General features: G+C 50.0%; 6 protein-coding genes across 6 annotated transcripts; 1 reads left to right on the plus strand and 5 right to left on the minus strand.

The window, feature by feature from the left end:
• Positions 1–1,145: 1,145 nt before the first annotated feature.
• On the plus strand, positions 1,146–3,623 carry NEUTE1DRAFT_92846 (uncharacterized protein; the record flags this gene model as incomplete). The annotated part of the gene is made up of 2 exons (XM_009858795.1): positions 1,146–2,279; positions 2,333–3,623. The coding sequence occupies 2 exons, from the start codon at positions 1,146–1,148 to the stop codon at positions 3,485–3,487; spliced, it is 2,289 nt and encodes a 762-aa protein (XP_009857097.1).
• Positions 3,624–5,172: 1,549 nt separating this feature from the next.
• Positions 5,173–5,385, minus strand: NEUTE1DRAFT_52899 (uncharacterized protein; the record flags this gene model as incomplete). The annotated part of the gene is made up of 1 exon (XM_009858226.1): positions 5,173–5,385. A coding segment is annotated over one exon (213 nt), but the record flags the coding sequence as incomplete, so codon positions are not given.
• Positions 5,386–6,759: 1,374 nt separating this feature from the next.
• NEUTE1DRAFT_51855 (uncharacterized protein) lies at positions 6,760–7,355 on the minus strand (the record flags this gene model as incomplete). Its single annotated transcript, XM_009857196.1, has 2 exons — positions 6,760–6,930; positions 7,209–7,355. The coding sequence occupies 2 exons, from the start codon at positions 7,353–7,355 to the stop codon at positions 6,760–6,762; spliced, it is 318 nt and encodes a 105-aa protein (XP_009855498.1).
• An 808-nt stretch (positions 7,356–8,163) lies between these two features.
• Positions 8,164–8,337, minus strand: NEUTE1DRAFT_18814 (uncharacterized protein; the record flags this gene model as incomplete). The annotated part of the gene is made up of 1 exon (XM_009856613.1): positions 8,164–8,337. A coding segment is annotated over one exon (174 nt), but the record flags the coding sequence as incomplete, so codon positions are not given.
• A 1,726-nt stretch (positions 8,338–10,063) lies between these two features.
• On the minus strand, positions 10,064–10,249 carry NEUTE1DRAFT_51317 (uncharacterized protein; the record flags this gene model as incomplete). Its single annotated transcript, XM_009856665.1, has 1 exon — positions 10,064–10,249. A coding segment is annotated over one exon (186 nt), but the record flags the coding sequence as incomplete, so codon positions are not given.
• A 1,269-nt stretch (positions 10,250–11,518) lies between these two features.
• Positions 11,519–12,331, minus strand: NEUTE1DRAFT_55461 (uncharacterized protein; the record flags this gene model as incomplete). Its single annotated transcript, XM_009858796.1, has 3 exons — positions 11,519–11,832; positions 11,910–11,929; positions 12,060–12,331. 3 exons carry the CDS (start codon positions 12,329–12,331, stop codon positions 11,519–11,521), a joined length of 606 nt encoding a protein of 201 aa, XP_009857098.1.
• Positions 12,332–13,703: the final 1,372 nt, after the last annotated feature.

Consider the following 13,703-nt stretch of genomic DNA (forward strand, 5'->3'; position numbering starts at 1 on the left):
GTGCTTCCTTGTAGAAACAGGGGACTAGCAGTATACGGCTGTACCTAGAGGTAGGTAGGTACCACTGCAGAAGCCGGGCAGCGACCACTGGCCGGGCAGCGGCAGTGCTGGTAGTCAAAGGCCCAATCGCGAGGAACGGGCGAGTCCTGTTTGGGATTTGGTGGGAAAGTTTAGCTGAGCCAGCTGCACGCATGGACCACTCCGTGGCTCCGGCCGGCCTTCAGTCCCCTGCTCACTAAGCGCTTCAGGTACGGTTGGTTCCTCTCCAAGGCAACGTCAGGACTCTGGAAACCTGAGTCGCCTCGCGGATATTCTGGTTCAACCATCGTCGAGCTCCATACTGTTGCCGTCGCGTCTCGAAAGCGTGCTTTGCCATTTGCCATTTTCCCTATCTGCCCTCGAAATCGCCGTCACAACTTGCTATTACTAGGTATGCTTGCTTCTCGCTTGCTCCTTCTTTACTATTTAAGCACCAACATCACGACGGGATCGCCTCTCGACTCGGCGCCTGCCCCTCCGCCAGCAAGGGCGCGAAGTTACCAAAGAGCAAGTGCGCACTCCTAACTCGACAGTCGTCGGCGGCCATTGTCCACTTGTCCAATCCACCTTGGAACCCCGGAATCCCTGCGCCAAGTGCTCGACGTCACGGCCAGATTACCGCCGCGTGCTAGGTAACATTACTCGCCTCTAACTGACCCTTTTGCTTTCAACCCCTATAGTTGCCAACAACCCGTCCAAACTCCATCAATAGTGGCGCAGGTACATAACAAGGTCAGGAAGAGAAGAACAAGTAGTCGCATGGGCTAGAGGCTGCACGGAGACCTCGAGTGACAGCCAGTTGGAGCCCGCGCGCCTGCTCCCGCTCCCGCTCCCCGTTTCCAGCTTCCAGCAAAAAAAAGGACAGTTTGTTAAACTTGCAAAGGAACAATCTCAAAGTCCCAGCATAGACGGCAAGCGACTACACTAGCGACCAGCGACACCACCGCCCGTATCCACTTCGCTCCATTCCCCCAGAGCCCCGTCCACGCCAGGTCTCAATGACGGCTGTCGCGAATCCCCCTAGCTTCGCAAATCTCAATCGGCCGGGATGGATTAATGGCGACCAATCGCTAAACTCGATGAACCCCGACGACAATAGAATGAACATGTTCATGTCGCGAAAATCTCTTCAACGATCAAACTCCTCGTCGTCGGTTGCGTCGACGGCGTCCTCCTCGTCCACCTCCACCGTGACCTCGACCGGCTCCGTCTCGACTGCGCCGACCAACGGCAGCCCCAACAGCACCAGCAGCAGCGGCGGCGGCAACGGAAACGGCAACCCCATGTCGGTCGGTGGAGACACCGCGCCTTGGTCGAACTCACAAGCTCTGCGCAAGAAACCGCAACCAAAAAACAACACCAACACCAACTCATGGACTAATGCCAGGCCAGAAGGAGCGTCCGACCTTTCACGCTCAGCAACAGGCCGCCCGCCCATGGCGAATGGCGTCAACGGCGCGCCTCCAACTATGCACCATCAGCAACAGCAGCCATCATCGCAGCCTCAGCCGCAGCAACAACCGCAGTCCGCCATGTCGGCGCCGAACCAGATGATGTCACAAAGCAATCTCGCGAGGCCCGGCGCCGACCAAATGGCTCCCCAACGCCAGCCCGTGCTGTCGCTGCTGTCGCTCAATGGCACCTTCGAACGCAAGACCATCTCCGTCCCCTTCTACCCCGACATAATGAAAATCGGTCGACAGACAAATGCGAAAACCGTCCCTCTCCCCACCAACGGCTTCTTCGACAGTAAGGTGTTGTCGCGTCAGCACGCCGAGATCTGGGCCAACCAAGACGGCAAGATATTCATCAAGGATGTCAAGTCCTCAAACGGCACCTTCGTCAATGGCAACCGTCTGTCGCCCGAAAATCGCGAGTCGGAACCCCATGAGCTCCAGTCTCAAGACCATCTCGAACTCGGTATCGACATTGTTAGTGAGGACCAGAAGACGGTAGTTCACCACAAGGTTGCCGCCAAAGTCGAGCATGCTGGGTTCGTTACCCAAACGAACAACCTCCTGGATATGAACTTTGGCGATCTCGATCCTTCAAATGGCGGCATGATGATGCCCATGGGCGGTATGCCACCCTTCCGCGGTCGGGCTGGCAGCCAAGCATCTCTAGCAAGCAACGGACGTATGATGCCTGGCAATATGGGTGGTCCGATACCTGGTATGGCGCAACAGAGGCGATTTTGGTTGAACCCTGTCACGACTGAACATATTGTCAAAAAGCTTCAAGTAAGTACATGCCTGTGCCATGGTTCCTGATTCATTTGCTCACACTACAAAAGACGGAAATGCGCAATGCCAAGCTGCAGCACCACGATCTTATCCGAACGGGTCAGTTCATCACCGCCTTGGTTACGAAAGACGACATCAAGAATCAAGACAAGCCCGAAGATATGGAGCCCCCCAAGTTGCATGTGAACGGGAACGTCCCTTTCAAGTCGGAAATTAGCAAGACCCGGTTTTCGGAGCCCCCTGCTCCTCCGCCCTCACAGCCTCTTCCAGAGAAGCCAGATGTTGCCCGCGCGTCGGATGCGCCTTCGCTAAAACGAGGAATTACCGAGCGACCCAAATCACACCCTTCCCCCAAGGACGCGAATGTTAATCAGGTTGTACAACTTACGGAGGCCTTGAACCTAGCAAAGAAGGAACTGGACAGCAACAGTGCTCGGGTGCGAGATCTAGAAAGGATGCTAAACGAAGAACGTGAAGCCCGGTTACAGGCGGAGGTTTTGATGCAAAAGATGGCAGTAAGCCAACAAGCAGTGACAAATGGCACGAACGTGGCAGCTTTGACGAACGGCCACTCGGCAATGGAGAGAGTATTCGAGCCACCGACGGAGCAAACAGAGACAAACGACGCGAGCGCGCTCGGCGGCCTCGAATCCGAAAAGAGCCCGAAACCGGAAACCAGCAATATCGAGGCCATGGCGGCGGCTTTCCAGGCTCGGATAGAGTCCATGACGACGGAGATGAAGGGGCTTAGGGAACAGCTGGAAGCTTTCAGAAACAGGGCTGAGCAGGCAGAGGCAGAGCGGGATGCTGACCGTAAGACGTTGAGTCAGTTGATCTTACAAATACGTCAGCGAGATGAGGAAGAACAGCAAGCCGCGGCGCGCAAGTCGCGTTCGTCCTCTCGCGGTAGATCGCACCAAGGCCGGAAGGACAAGGAGGTTGACCAGGCATTGCCCAAGGCTAATGGCGCTGCAGTGACTGGACCAACCCAGTCCGATGGCTCCTCCGAGGATCATGCTGAGGAGGTGCCCAGTTTGGCACTGACGGACACTTTGAAACCGTCATCTTCGCCCGCGCTAGTATATCCGCACCAGGATCGTGCGTTGATACAAGCCATGCCCTACGTTTCCGTCCTTGGAGTCGTCTTCATTGGAATGGGTCTGATGGCTTACCTCAACGGGTGGCAGCCGCAGGCGAAGAACTAGGGCAGGCCGGTATCATGACACCACAACTCACACACACACACACACCTACGCACAACGTATCTTCAATCTCCTTTGTACAGTTTTATAGGAACTTTTTATACCTGAAGACTACCTACTTCTCATCACATTTCTATGCACATGCACTTCCGTCGTCTTGGTCTTTTCTCAAAACATATGTATTATGCACAAAACGCGGCTTACCGAACCCAGACGGTAGGGACTTTTGACAACAGAATCGTCTGGAGTTTTGATGTGAAACAGTGGCGGGTCTAGCGTGGTTTAAAACATAGGAAATGCCTTTGACAGCATTTTGCTTTTTTTACCGCCAATTTTGCTCTCTGGCGTTGCTTAACCGCGGCACTGACTCTCACTATTTCCGAGTCAGCTTTCTTTTCCTTTCCTTTGCCCTTCTTCTTCGGTCAAGTAATCATTCAAATTAGCACAACGGGCTGGGAACTGTTGCGGATACTTTCAGAGATGCTTGTTCTGTTAGTTTGCGGTCGGTTTGCGAGTATTGGAGCGCGAACTTCTTTTCAGCAAAGTTTTACAGCTATAGTTGCACTGGTAAAGCAGCAATGCGATCACGGCTTGGGAGAGAGAGGGACTTGTATGTATGTATCACAACACAGCCGAAATTCTTGGTAGACGCGGGGGAATGGAGGTACATCCGGTGGGGAAAAGGAATAAATCAAGCGCAGAAGATGGCTTTTCGTACATCATTGATATGAGGTGATGATTGCTTCCATCAACACTTGCAGAGTGGGTGATTGAACCTAATTGATAAGATAACGAGTGCTGTGGTCTGAGCATTGACCAACATCAAAGGAAGCATTGACCAACCCACCTGATCAGCTGGGGGTGGTGACCACTGACAGTCTACACACCACTGCGTTTCTGAATCATCACGCGGGAGGGAAACAGGAACACAATCGACGAGTCCGATCAAACGACTATGCGCTTCGGTCCAGCTTTACATGTTTGTTACGGCAATATGGTGATGGGCACACAATCGACGTTGGGGCTCCTAGTAATTCTGTGTCACGACAGGTGGGTCAACGCAATTTGTTCATTTAGCCATACATTCTTTACGTGTGAAATTTACAATGCCCGTTTTAACAAAAACTCATAGCAGACACTCGCGCAATTAGTGTCAGCCGCGGGGTTTACAAAACTTTAATTATCTTTCTTCTCATCCAAATTCCTCTCTCCTTGGATCGCGTCCGGCTTCCTGTCTCCGTAGACACATACCGAAGTCTTTACGTTTGAGTGTCCCCAGATACCATTTCCCTCCCAGCCTACGTTGCAGCATCACGTAACATACCGTAATTCCAGTACATCCCCCACCGAAACCATGCTCCCAATCCCGCAACGGTAGAGCTAGCACAGTACACTACACAAATTGCTTTAACCATCCCCTACCTTCTTGCCCAAACTTTTCGAGCACCTCGAGTCATTCTCGGCCATGTATCCATAACAGACGTGCGACGCGTTCGAGAGCCGTAATCACGTCATCATGTTTTTTTTCGAAGATCGTAGTACGCGGGCAATCTCGCATGTGCTCCAAAACAGTCGTGGGGCTCCCATTGGAAAGAATTAAGAAAAAAAAAATGATGGTTAGAGAAGTAGAGGTAGGTTCCACTAGGTACGTATGTATGTTCAGGTTTCCTGCCCCCCTCGCCTCCACCTTATTCAGGCCTGGCCATATCGAATCGGTTCTTGATCTCTCTGATCATGAACATGTGGAACAACCACAGCATTGTTTTTGTTGGGCTTCCCCGCAGGCATTCACGCTGGTCGTCCAGCAGCTGTCCAAGGGTGATTCCCCGACACAGGCGGTCTGTTACCAGCCTCTTGGCCTGCTCGGCTAAGCTGGTGGTGGGATCCCAGTCTGCGAAAAAAAAAAAAAGAGCGTCAGCATCAATCGCGTGGAGGTTGGAGAGAAAGAACAGAAGTGTGATTCTGGAGCTCGCAACAAAGGTTAGGGTAACATGGGTGATGACTACGTCATGCTCGCGAGACAGACGGGGCTTATGGGAGTTTCCTTACCGCCGTCGAAATTGATGTATCTGAGGGGACAGTCAGCTTGATATCAACGATGCATAGGGAACAAGTTGAATTAATTGGGTCACCTACGGCATGATTCTCTGGGCCGGTTTCTTTAGAACTGGTTTACTTCGTGGTTCGTGAACGTGGAGTAAAACGTTGTCGAGTTTGGTATATATAGCAGAGGGAGGGTTGGGTGTCTGTGTATAATGATGGTGGGAGATGAGGAAGCAAAAAGTGAGGAATAACGCAAGGCCGTCGGTGCCACTGAAGCGTTTGGGACGGGTAAAGGTTTGCCGCCTGGCGGGAAAGCGTGGTGCTTCACTGGACAGTTCTTATTATCGGACCATCACGTGGCCCAGGTTGAGGGACGTCCCTATGGGGAAGTCTACATTCCTTACGCGCGAACATTACATATGGTATCCTAAGAAACCAATCGCAGACACTCACATACTGAGTTACGTCTATACTGGTTGCAGATTCCCGTGTAATTTGCTTTCTAGTCATTTCCTTGGTGCCTAAATTGTTTTTAGCCTTTTCGAACTTCCCGCTGATACGTATTGTTACGTGACCAATGGTAATTTCATAGACTTGACGACCAGCGCAGTATGCCATTCATTACGACGCCAGCTAGGTGAAAAAAGCTAGCTTAAGATAGTGTGGTAGTAGACTTGGAAGAGTAAGAAGGGGAGAGATGAAACAAGGGAGCATGGGAGAGAACCATGTTGACGTCCCGGAACTGGACGGCAACAATAGAGCAACCAAGAAGAAAACACTACAACAACAACCAAATCTTTGATAGATAAGTACAACAGGAAACGTCAGGTCTCCCCCCAGGGATATTGCGGGGCCTTTGGGATGCTCATACAAATTTGCGGAAGAAGTGAACAACTTGACCTTGATAGCTACTCATGGTCGCCACGTTTATCCTCGTTTCCGGTTTTGCCTGAGCGTCTAGAAACTGGATTAGAATCATGCTTTGGAAAAAATATCTCATGTTTCCAGGCGGACTGACCCGGATATAGGCATTCTGTTTGCACCGTAAATTTCAGAAGCGTACGCCTCTGCTCTGTCGGTCGGTAAGCAGCTTCGCGACTTGTTCGAGGAGAATGGTAAGGTAGGTAAGTACAGGAAAATATCGCTGGATTTCGCCCCCAGCGTCTAAAGGCTTGTTTAATGCCTGATCATATAGATTTAATCATTCTAGTATAAGAATTCGGCTTATATCCCTATTCGTCTTCGCCCTGTCCGGCTTCATCGCCATTTTCATGTCCGCCCAAACGATTGAGAACTTGCACGAGAACCATGCTGTGAAATAAATGTCTCATCGTTCCAGACGTACAGCCCTGTACGCAAGCACCCTGTTCGCAGAGTAAATTCCATAGGCTTACGCCTCTGCTCTGTTGTCGGTAATCAGCTTCTTAACTTGTTCGAGCAGACAGGCATGTTGGTGAGATAAATGCAAAAAAAGATATTGCTAGGCCATTATCTCCCAACATCCAAGCACTGTTCGGATGCTCATGCAACTTTGCTAGTCAACCTCAAGGATTTTGCGTTCTGCCTATTTGTTGTCGCTCCGTTGAGTTTCGCCGCCAGTTTCGCCCAAGCATCTCAAGACTTGGACGAGAACCATGCAATGGAATAAGTAGACCATCGTTCCAGGCGTACTGCCACGCACGTGTGCACCCTGCTCGTACAGCAGATCCCAAAGGCTGACGCCCCCATTCTGGCGGTCCCTAACAAGCTGTCTGGTTTGTTCTAGGAGACTGACACTCGGATCATAATCTAGGTAAAGAAAAGACGTCAACACCAACCGCAAAGACATAGCTCAAGAGTATTTGGCCTTGTGGCACCAGAATGGAAGCGTGGATTTCACCTTACCGGAATCAAAGGAGATGTGTCTGACGGCGCGTTAGCTTGAGACCATGAAATGGCTAATTGTTGACTGGAATGATGAACACTTACGGCATGTTTACATGTACTGTATCGAAATCTGTCCTCTTAGGAAGTGACTGGGGTTTTCTTGTCTGTGGTGGTGTGTGCGAATGGTCTTGAATGTGGTATATAGGTACCTGTTAGAGGGCAAGGTCAGACACTTATGCAGCGAATCGTAGAAAAACGCGGAGGGCACTGAAAGACCAAGAAAGCGGGGAGCCCTTGCAGAAAATGTAGTCATTTCGGGCATCAAGGTTCGGTTTCCTGGCAGGAAACCTTGGTATTCTTCTCCATCAATGTAGTTCACTGAATATCGGTACACCATGTAGTCCAAGTTTGCGGTGGTCCTTGATTGAAAGTCCAAACAGGCAGATGGACCAGATATAGATATCAGTCACAGGTAAGAGAGGCCCGAGCAAGATTTAAGGAGAGTGCTCCAGGCAGACAATGCAGCGAGATAAGGATGATTAGCCAGAAATAACAGAAAACTTAGCTCATGATTTGCCAGAAGAGATATTATGACTAACCAGGAGCCCCCATTATGCGTGGATCGAGTTTGCCCCTTAACCTATCCCCATTGGAATACCTAAACCAGAGGCCATGCGGAGGACGTGATCCCTATTGTCACGGTGTCCTTACAGATACTGCAGGAGCTGACCGACCGATGTTAAGTAACCAGGCATCTCAAGCTCCGTTACAATAACGCTGTGGAACAGCCAGAGTGAAGTATGGTGCGGGCTCTTGTCACGCAGGTCTTTCTGTTCCTCGAGAAGAGTGGCACGAGTGGCGCCGGCGTCTAGAGCCTTTTGGATCAGCTCAACGGCTTGAAAGACAAGAGATATTTTAGAGTCCCAATCTACGAGACATTCGATGGTCAGTAAATGGGTTGCCATATTGAGAATAAAAGGGAGAAGAACTAAGAACATCGAGGGGTCTGCTTGCTGACAACCATAGAGCAGACTTAGATCGTGCACATTGGGGAAACCCTGAGCAAAGCAGACGATTTATTGCGTACTAACCGCGGGTAAACTCGATCAAGCTGAGGATATTGGATCAGTACGATGTTCGAAGAATCTCGCAAGACCTACAAGAAGAGAAGAATTGTGATACGTACGCCATGTTGAACACTCTGGTTTGTGTGCAAGAAACAAGAGAACGCGAAAAGTTCGGGTTGGGTGACAGTCAAGAATCGACTAATTGAAGTCTCGGTGATACTGAGGAAATGCCGAGATAAGTCATTGTATAAAATGGATGCAAACTGGATATGAATGCAAGAAACAACGGAAATAGGTACCACAACACAGCAAGCCTGAGGTAAGGTACAGACCCTTGATTACTTTCCACTTCCCATATACTTCCATGAGCATGATTCCTTCCTTGTGAAAGACTCGATTTTCATCACTTGCACTTTCCACCCGAGTATTTATGGGCCGGGGAATGTGGGAGAAGATCCCATGGGTGTAGATAAGTAACCTGTGGACGTGTGCCCGTATATGAAGCCTTAGCGGCCACGATGAGTTGGGAAGCTTTTTTGTCTCCTGCCTACGCTCTCGTAATAATACCATCATCGATTATTCCATTCCCTGGCGGTTATCCCAAGAATCTCAGTCAGCTCTAATACCGCTGATCCTGCTGATGTCTTCTGCAAGCCCGGCTTCCACTTGGTTCTCCTCGAGCCTTCACCTTCCGCGCATACCGGATATCTTTCCACACGTCGATGCTTGGTCGCTGGGGTCCCGCCCAACTACCCTGGCCATAACTCCCATCTGTCTCCCCGTGCCCCTTGCACACTTTGCATGGGCCGGTTGAACAACCACATGCCATCGCAACTACCTTGTGCAGTAGTACCTGTGGTGCACCTGCTATAGCTTTGCCAGACAGAATGCCTGTCTCATCGATCGCCACAGGCTCAACCCCCCAATGCTGCCTGCTGTAGTTAAGGTCATGTAGAGGTATGTATTACTGCATCCCTAGAGGACACCTCCCTATTGTGTTTAGCTAAGTCTTGCCTACTTGCCCCAATCGTCAATCTCTAGCAGTATTTCCTACCAATTGGGCTACCGATGGTAGGTAGGCTGTGCCGAGTAGAGCCTCAGATTGCAACTGCTCCTTGAGTTCTTCCACCACACATGCTGAAAGAGCCACCTCAGAGATTGAGCGGCACTTGTCGCTCTTAGACCGCAGAACAAGGAAAAGAAAAGGCGATTTAAAGAAGCAAATCTTAACAGAAAGAAATACGACAAGAAAAAGCATGGCAAAACAACAAATCCAGGAAACAAGGGGGAATTGGCACAAAGAAGACGAAGGAGAGCTTATGTTTTTTGATGCGAACACAAACGATGGAAAAACGAGAGCGAGAAGCCTCGCTCTATTCCGGCCGTCCTGTTGAAATGTAGCGAGCAACGTATCGATATACGTTCCTTTCACTCCCTCGACTCATCTGTGGGAGATCTGGGAATTTGGCATCAAGCAATACATCCAGGGAAGAAACTTCGCGTGGGCTTGGATCTTTTCAGCGACTATCACGTCAGTCTCAGTCGCTGAAGATATCTCGATCGCTAGAACCGGATTCTTACCACATCAATACGCGCAACTCGCCTACAGCCGACCCTCCAGTTCCACCACAACAGCATTGTAAAACATCCAAGGGATGTTGAGGTTGGTTTGAGCCGCCCTCAAACACCGCTGCTCTACGAGCAGCGCATGGGTGTCGGCGCCGATCGCCAGACAGTGGTCCACGAGACTTTTGGCCTGCCAGACCAAAGGCCATTGGTAGGACCAGTCTAGCAGAAGAGGAGATACTTGATTAGTCGTGGGTCATAGAAACGGGAAGACGTGGTGTTGGAGCGAGTCGGGCATTCCCAGGTCTGTTGCTTACCCCTCTCGAATTCGATCCACCTGGAGGCAGAGTTAGGTTTGTTCTTGCTGTTTGGGAATGGGTTGGAGGTTTGGAAAGGGCAGGTTCAGTTACTTACGCCATTGTACTAAAGGGTGAAAAGACTGCTGGTAGATTGTTCGTGGCTGTTTTGTTTGTGGACTCGAAAGCAGAAAATCATAAGGAAGAAATTTTCCGAGGTCGAAAGTGCCGTGTGAAGTCCTTTCCTCGATGATCAAAGGCAACGAACAGTCATATTAATAGAAAGGGGAAGGGTGACAGAGAAAGGAGGATGGACACGTCCATGCCAGATACAGGGTATTCAAATTTTGTGTCTGAGGGTCAAAAAATGGCTGTCGTATTGTTTGTCTCCATCCGAAACTCGGGCGCTCAGGTCGGGGTTCTGGAAACGATCCGACTTCGGACACTCAAAGTTTTGAAGCACTCTTTTGCCAACTACTGGCGAAACGATGACACAATAGGAATGAGCTTATTCGAGCAAGCGTATTGACCTTTGTTTTTTTTTTACAGATTTTGCACAAGGCGAAACCGTATTTTTGTTGACACTTGACCATTGTCATGTGAAAAGATCGGCCCAGGGAGCGCCAAGCCAATGTCGAATTTTTAAGGGGGAAAGAGCGAAAGAAGGGGCACACACCAAGTAAACAACCTGGACTCTAGAAGCGTGAAAGAACCAAAATTCGGATGACAGTGACGTGGGACCTTTTGTTCGCTTCAAACGACTGATGTACATATTTGTGTGAAGCATAATCTCACACCCGAGGAGTGAAGGCAATTGAAAAATCCAGGTGAGGATTTTTACCGAATTCGATAAACACTAATGTCGCGCGCAAAAGGATTTGTGTCCTTTCATCTCAACCAACTTCTAATTCTCGCTGTGGATGATGTGACGGTAGGAAGGCGCGTCCATTATTTGACCTATTACTGCTTACACATATCCGGTGGAGTATTCACAAGCGAACGCAATTGGGAAGAGAACATTGAGGAAACGACAATGGAAGATGCGGAAAATAATTGAATCTCGCTATGCCATGCCCAAGGTATCTATGTGGCCGTGAGGCAAGTGTGTGTGTGTATGTGTAGGTGAAGAAGCTGTTCCTCTGATTTTGGTTTGCCAACACGAGGGCAAAATCCACCAACTTCCTTGCATCCTCCATCTAAAACATAACGCAGCGCGCTCTTTGATCATTGTTAGTGCGGCCGGTCGACGTTGGGAGCTGTGATGGTGTTCCCTTGCGGGTGGTGGAGAGGACCGGATTCTGTTCAAGCCTGAAAATGATGGCTGTGTAAAAGTGAAACTCCGGCGACTGCACATCGGGTGCATGTCTCCAGATGTCACTCAACGGTCCGTCGCGATCGTCGTGCCCTGGAATTTGTCGAACCTTTGCCTTCTCTCTAAGGATCAGTTGCTCGATCAAGAGTTCTGACCGATCGAATCCTTGGGCGAGACGGTCTTGCACCAAGCGGCGAGCTTGGTCATGCATGTTGGCAGTGGGGTCGAAGTCTGTGTAGAGAACAAAAAACCAGTCAGTTCGGGTTACAGATTACCACGACCAATAGGCAAACATCTGGAAAAAACAAAGACTAAACAAAACATATGCCTACCCTGTTCGAAAGAGATGCACCTGGCAAAATAGAATGTCAGCGTTGGTGGTCCCATGAAGCAGGATAAATACTGGGGAAGAGAAAAGCACTTACGGTTCCTTGGGTGTCTCATCTATGGGAGTGTCAGGTGTAGACGGGAGACTCTCTTCCGACACGAAAGTGGGCGTTGTGGAGGGAGTTGATTCGGCCACGACAGTGGTCGTGGTGGAAAGAGTCCGTTCAGCCTCGGGAGTTGTAGCTGGAGTGGGAGGACTCCGTTCAGATCCACGCGGAGTATGGTGGTCATACTCAGTCATGGCGAATGATGAGTTTCCACTTTGGGACGGCATATGATGGTAAAGTGATGGTGGAGTGGTTCCGGACATGATCGTTGGATCGAAAGTAGCAAAGATAAATAACTGCTGGTTTATGGATTGTTGAAAGCGAAGAGAGAGAGATAAGTGACTGAGCGGTGGTGGATAGAGGGAAGGGAAGAAGACATGAAGGGCTCTGAAAGAAGAACATTTAAATACTGCCCGGATTTAATATCGGTGCAGAATCAGTGCCCGCTGCATATCCTCTGCTGTGCCGGAGGTCGGACTTCCATTCAATGCAGGTCAAATAAATGGCTAAGAGAAGGACAGATCGTGCATGTATCTGGAATCCAAAAATTATTTTCCCTTTTTTTTGCTGCAGGGCATCATGTAGAGTAATTGCTGCACGCTGTGTGAGGCACTTCAAGTAGCTAATAAGACCGAACTACTGTTTCTCTTGCGAATTTCATCGAAAATGTGTCTGGTCGAAAAGAAGATGAAAGGCAACTTGGAACGTCGCTGCCGTAGCTTGCCCTTGTCCAAATGCAAGAGAGAGCACAAGGCCATGCAGTATGAAATACTCAGCGGGGATGATAACGAGCTTCTAGGCGAAGAAGGAACGGGAAAAGGGGCACAAACCAAAGGAGAAGCGGAAAGAGACAAAGTTGGCCGGAAATCTCGCGTCGTGCATTGCAAGGTCAAATGCGTCCGAAGCCCGCATGCATCCGAAGATCCAAAACTGTGGTGGTTATCGGACTCCGTATCTTAAGCCGCATACCTAGAGGTAAATACGTCGTCGTGGAGTTGGATCGGCCGAATATCGATTTCACGTGTCTCGCCAGGACCCTAGTTTCCGTCAGAACCCCCCGCCTGATCTTTATGGCAGCGGATGCGGTTCCAATATTCCAATTCGAAGGTGATCGCGTTGTGGCAGAGGGACGTTACCGTATAGACTCGGGGCGTTGATTTTTAACTTCCAGGGAAATCAAACATAATCTGTGAGGATACTGCCCGATTATGTGCATTTTATGCCCATCAAATTAAGTGGGGGAGACGTGCTGCCACCCCGGATCACTGTAAACTCGATTCTTCCAAATCCTGCCTTTTCACACCTATCTTTCCAAGGGCGCTGGAGGGTGGAGACATTCAAATCACCGTCTTGCATAGGATTTTTGGTGGGCATGAATGTTGCAGTATGCTAACTGTTTATGCCTGGTTTCCCTGGAAGTTAAAAATCAACGCCCCGAGTCTATACGGTAGTGTTTCTACCGGGCCCGCGTCTCTGTATTCACGCTGCTCCCTCGTAACGCCGTTGTGCTGATTCCCACCCCGCTCCAAGCCCTGATAAAAAACGTGGCTTGCACGCAGGGACAAGTATGTGCGCCCCAATCTAGAGAAAGTAGTTTCAACCTGTGTCAGAGGATGTTGCGCGTCTTGAATCAGG

The sequence above is a fragment of the Neurospora tetrasperma genome (assembly GCF_000213175.1).
Source record: "Neurospora tetrasperma FGSC 2508 unplaced genomic scaffold NEUTE1scaffold_81, whole genome shotgun sequence".
NCBI classification, from domain to species: Eukaryota; Fungi; Ascomycota; class Sordariomycetes; order Sordariales; family Sordariaceae; genus Neurospora; species Neurospora tetrasperma.